Source organism: Carassius gibelio, chromosome B18 (genome assembly GCF_023724105.1).
Source record: "Carassius gibelio isolate Cgi1373 ecotype wild population from Czech Republic chromosome B18, carGib1.2-hapl.c, whole genome shotgun sequence".
Lineage (NCBI taxonomy): Eukaryota > Metazoa > Chordata > Actinopteri > Cypriniformes > Cyprinidae > Carassius > Carassius gibelio.
This window is the reverse complement of record NC_068413.1, coordinates 5,406,526-5,412,525: the sequence shown is the minus strand read 5'-3', so window position 1 is coordinate 5,412,525 and position 6,000 is coordinate 5,406,526. Positions and strand designations below refer to the sequence as shown.

The window sequence follows — 6,000 nt, the reverse complement described above, 5'->3', positions numbered from 1 at the left end:
TTCATTTGTAACAACTGCATTGTTTTATTGCCTCTGCATACATCCAATACCCTATATGCAAATTAGCAACATGAAGCATTTTCAAGAGCCAACATATTTTTAAAAATTAGGATTCATTTACTTTACATATAATACAGTTTTCACACGTTAATAAATATACCATAAAATCTGTCAAACATTTTACAGTCTAAATAACTATGGTTGACCATATGTATGTATTCATTCACAGTTATCTGTACTCACAAGAAAGAAAAAAAATCTGTGCCCATCTATACAGCATAATGGTGACTAAAATTAAATATACACTTAGGAAAAAGGCATGTTCATATGCAATATTGATGTTTCGAGCATAACTACGAGCTCCCGCTGTTAATCAGCACTGGTGTCGGTCGACAGTGCTGGAACAATTTTATGTGATATAAAACTTTACAAAGACAATTATAAATAACACACTCTGCAAAGATAAGAAAACTATGGATGAGAAGAGCTGTTGCATGAGAAGTTAAAAAAGGCATGTTGCTCCAAATCTGTGAATTTCAATTAAATGTGAAATTGGGCACTATTTCTCCATCACATTGATACTAAAAGTCCGAAAAGCTGTGGGTGCCTTAACTGTTCTTGAAACCACTGACCAACCAACAAAATGCATAATGCATTTGATTGTATATCAATGCATATTGGGTGTATATGTATATTCTAATGAACTATCTGCACTGAGGAAGTTTATATACTTATACATATACACACACCTCACTGCTTTATGTAAACTATAGTGCAAGTATCAGATATTCCTAGATTCTAAATGATTGTAAACTGATTTTAGGATATAAGTATGGTAACACCATTCAAGACAAATGGAAACCAACATCAGTGAAGTACGTAACATCGAGACAATATCTCTAATATGGTGGCTACTTACAGCTTTTAAAATTGTACAATTGTCGATGCTACAAACACAACACGTGTCGGTCACTAAAAGGTGTCTGTGACGATTACAGAAGTCCATCAAATGCTTATCTGTGAACAACACCTGAAGACTTCATTCATTTGTTGCATGGAGGTCTGATGCTAATAGTGCGTTATATTAAACAGGAGAGTAGTGTGCGAAGGGAGAGAAAACAGCTGAACTTTTTCAGTCAGTAGTCAAAGGTAGAAAACGCATTATAGGAAATCCAAACGTCTTTTGCCCATGAAAACGTTAAGAGTTGTTTGACCAGACGTTCTCTGAAAAACAAGACTGGCTTTTTGTACTGTAGGATCATTAGTCTCAGACTTCCTCAACGTCAGCAGGATTGATATGTCCCTTTTCAAGGCCAAAAAAAAAGATCTAAATATATCTGCTAATTGAAGTTTTCTCCCATTCTGAACGAGAGAACATCTTGCACAGAGCCAATGCCTTGGCTGAGTCATGCCAGGAGAACTCGTAAACATCATCATCATGCTCATGAGTGGATTTGTAAACGTTGTTGACATGCCCAGTAAAACCGAAGTGGGAGACAGACCGATTCTTTCTGCAATTTTTTACATTCCCTGCAGTGAAACTGGGAATCGCTGGAGGTCAGAAGCATTTCGCCGTTGTTATGTTAAACCCAGTTGAGGTTGAAACCCTTAGAGAGCATCACCGCCTCCAGGTCTTTATCCTCTTCTTTTTCCCTGAGTCTCTGCTCCTCCAACAAAGCCACCAGAGAATCTCTTTGCTCGACTACTTCCAACATCTCATTCAGAATCTGTTTCTCATCCGCAAGTTCCTCCTCGGTCTTCAGATGGTCTGCAGAGAGTAAAACATTGATTTAAGAAGAATGCGTTTCACTTTTTTTGGTGTTAAAACATGATCAGGCGTATACTGGAATACAAAGTACCATCTACTGCCATGCGCTCTCGCAGTTCCTGTTGCAGTCGACTCTGTCTGTCCTCCAACTCCAGCTCCCGAGCACTGCAGAGAGGAAGGGGGGAGTAGAATTAAATGGAAGAGAACAAATGACTGTTAAACTATTGCTATTGTATGAAGTATTTTGAAAAATCTTTGTCCATTTAGCAGATGGTTCCTTGATATCCATGTTACATTATCTTTGATGATCAAAGATAATGTAACATGGATATCAAGGAACCATCTGCTAAATGGACAATTCTAAAATTATTTTGTCTAAATTAAAATAATAAAGTTTCAACTCCTACAATTTAAATGATACAGGTGAATTCAGGCATCACAACCTTAAAATGAACATTATTAATTTTGAGATAGGCTAAAGATTACATTCTAAAGTCTTATTAAATAATGTGTATTAAAGATTCTACATTTGGGAAAAAATCTAAATGTGAAAATATTAGAAACAAGCACACACACGATTACATATCCAATACTGACCGACTGAACTTCAGAGCTGATGAAAATATGATACAGCCTATAACTGAAAAATGTCCATATGGAGAGCCCACAAGCAGTTCTTCTTTTCTTGATTAAATTGTCTCTTTGTAATTTGCATTTTGTTGATGAAACTGTCTTTTGTCTGAATGTATGGGCCATTTGGTGCTCATCTTTGCAAACAAAGATGCACAGTTGATTGCATTTGAGGCAGTCACTATGTAATTGCATCTCATATCCACACAATGTAAACAGAACAAACAGAATCAAATAAATGCATCTGGTATAATCTTTCAGTGCCATGTCGTTGCCTACAGCAATTTTGCCTGTTAGAGACCATCCGTTCTAGTTTAAAAAGACATTTGTTCCTTTTGTACAATGAAATAAAATCATCCAGACTCCAGACAATAAACTGGAGTTCGTTAATATTAGAAAAAAAAAAAGTTAACTGCTTTCATTGATTCAACGTGACTAATAAACACACGACAATGGCATTATATGGTTTATCTTATACTTATGATGAAAATTATAAGAATTATAATATCTATGATGAAATGCTAATTGACATCGCCTTTATCACTGCTTAGAATACAATGAAATATTGTGTGCCTTAAGTATTCTGTTTAAGAAGCCATATCATCTCACAGAAGGAATTATTTTAAACACTCGACTGATGTTATGAAGTGAATTTGGAGTTATTAAACGTTATTAAATGTGGTATTTTCACGTGCTCTCAGACGGAGCAGCATTTACTACACAGAGCCATGGTTCACTAAGATACAAAAACAGCTGTCAATCACGAACGAATTAGTAGGTTTCATGATCCTACAATTATATTGTCTGCGATTATGAATGCGATTTTGCATAGATGTCAGAGATCTACGGCTCTGTGTAGTAAATGCTGCTCCACCTGAAAGCAGGTGATGGAGATTTACTGCTAATCACAGAACCAGCTTTACTGACTAAATGTGCGTTCCAAGTTTATCGCGTTCAATTAATCGTGCAGCCCTAATGAGTTGATTGTAATAGATTTTTGGACACTGAGAAGTTTTTTTTTTTTTTTAAGCTAAATCAAATTTGCTCTGGTTTATTTATTTTTTGTATAGTATGAAAAAGTTCTTAATGTAGATAGACTAAACATATGAAGTAAAAATTAAAGAGCATTATGAAATGAGAAATGGGCATTGAAGCTTAAATTGGACGTCTACTCACAATATCATCAGCTCCGATTCATAGCGCACCAAGGCATTCTTTTCCTGGACCAATTTAAACCATTCCTGCATCAGCTTTGGATCGTCCTTTTTACCCATTCCTGCAAGAAACACATTGGAGAAGCATGAGGAACCTGGCAGTTAACCACTCGCTGACACACAGACCTGACACAGACACCCACACAGCAAATGCGATGACAGCCAAGCCAGGATGTCTTTGTCAGGGCAAGAGTAGGGTGGAAATGTGGAAGACCGTGATGAGGTCGAGCCAGCCGGGTTCACAGAGGATGGCGTGGAGGTATGGCTTCTGATTGGACAGCATATCATGATCAATGCTGATCGGACTGGACTTCTGAGGCATTTGGTCTTTTTCAAGGCAGTGGATATTGCTTCAAACTTTAAAATCTTCTTTTGCAAGACTACGTTTATTAATTATGAGAGTTACCCAATAATCCAAGGGAATGTCGTAGGTGAACATCTAAACTTGGTTTTACCTTTGTGGGTTCCACAGCTTGCTCCAAGGAGGTTTCCTCCAAAAAATGATGCAAGTTACCCAACTGTATACCATTTTAGCCCAATGCCATGGCGATAATAATGGCACATCATAAAGAAATGTTCCAGTTTCATTACAAGTTCAGCTCTACTGACAGCAAGGTTGGCAAATTGTTGATTGACAAATTAATTTTGACTCCTCTCAGAAAGCATTGTATCTTTGCTCAAGAACTTTAGCTACTTTAACTGGTAATTATTATTTCTTACAAATAATATATACATATAAATAAGTATAGATAACATGATGTGACAGTTCGAAAGTTTTTGATGTTGTCGGTGCGTTTTTTTCTTTTTCTTTTTTTACTTTTTTCAATTAGCATACATTAAATTAATCGACCATAAAGAAATTAATACATTATTTCTATTTCAAATAATACTATTTTTGAATTTATTAAAACTTAAATCTGTATTTTGCTTATATATATATATATATATATATATATATATATATATATATATATATATATATATATATATATAAAATAAAAAATACATAAATCTATAAGATTATAAATACAAATCTAGTTTGTTTTGTATACACACACACAGAGAGAGACGCGTGTACACAAATAATTTAAATATTTTTTTATTAAAGTATTTTCTCTAGATAAATGTCATTTATTATATTTCTGGATACATTCCACACAGAAATGACTAATATCACACTAGCTTTTTAACGGCTTTAAAATAGCTTTGATCTTTATTGTTAATTTTAGTGTCCCTCTGTAAGTACCTTAACACAGCTACAATTTTTGCTTATTATAAAAACAAAAAGGACCAGTCAAAATAACTTTCTTTGGTAATCAACATTATGCGGCAAAAGTTTGCAGATAAAACTTGCACTGAACCTAGAACATTCCTTTAAAAAGCGCTCTGGGCTGAGCTCATGACTCGATATTCTTTACCTGCAGTGCAGTTACACGTTCCTCTAATGTTTGCATGAGGTAAAAAGCCTCATGGCATGTGCTGAAGTCCATGATCAAAGCAGAATACTGTCAACCGGCTGCATGTGGGACCAACTACATGTCAGCCCATGCTAGTACAGTCCCAGACATCTATGAAAACCCCATCTCCCATCCTTACACGCACATACATAAACACACAAGTGAAGCCAAGCGCTGAGATGAGCCATCGCATGGCAAACCTGGATGGAGCATGACGTACTTAGCTGACAGAGAGGCGGCTCTTGCAACAAAAAAGGGAAAAAGACAGTACACACATAAATCGAAAGGCTGTGCTCGCGGTGGCTGGCCTTGACTGTTTCAACACACAGAGGCAAAGTAGAGGTCCTAAGACATAAAAACAGAGAGAGACAGAGACAAGAGGACAGGGAGGCTAAACTTATCCAGAGGGACGCACTGTGAGTGGCCTCACCCACACTCAGCCCCATGCTTTTCCCAAGAGGAACAGAGAAAGAAGAACCACAGTTAGAACAGTCGTAGAACAGCCATGCTAACGTTGTGCCAAAAGGGCACCGTTATACACAGGCATAGTTAGACACACCAGATTACAAACTGACAAAAAACACAATGTTGCCAAACTTCTGTATTTTGTGCTGCTGCATTTAAAGTCAACATGAAATGTCCTATGCTACCATTTTACTTTTATACTGTTATTTTAACCCAACATATAGAGAAAACTCAATTTAAAATTCATTAAATCCTATAACTCATTGTACATAATATCAAATATATTAAATATGAAATAAATCAGAAACCTGATATAACAGTAATAGTAATTATTTTATAAAATTATTAGTACTATTTTATATATTTTTATGCATTATATATAATGCATAATAATGTAAAATAACACATCATCATTATTATTATTAAATCAAACAGGAATAAAAATAAGCACTATTTAAAGCAAACA

The 6,000-nt window shown here is 35.5% G+C and overlaps 1 protein-coding gene across 10 annotated transcripts in view; it reads right to left on the bottom strand.

The window, feature by feature from the left end:
- The window catches only part of LOC127977121 (protein-methionine sulfoxide oxidase mical3a), a 65,816-nt gene continuing 59,816 nt past the window's right edge, over positions 1-6,000 (bottom strand). For all 10 annotated transcript variants that reach the window (XM_052581818.1, XM_052581809.1, XM_052581811.1 and 7 more), the window contains 3 exons: positions 3,575-3,674; positions 1,860-1,933; positions 1-1,768 (listed from right to left, as the gene is read on the bottom strand). In XM_052581818.1, the coding sequence (XP_052437778.1) occupies positions 1,584-1,768; positions 1,860-1,933; positions 3,575-3,674 (359 nt within the window). In that variant the 3' untranslated portion in view covers positions 1-1,583. The remainder of the gene's footprint in view (positions 1,769-1,859; positions 1,934-3,574; positions 3,675-6,000) is intronic.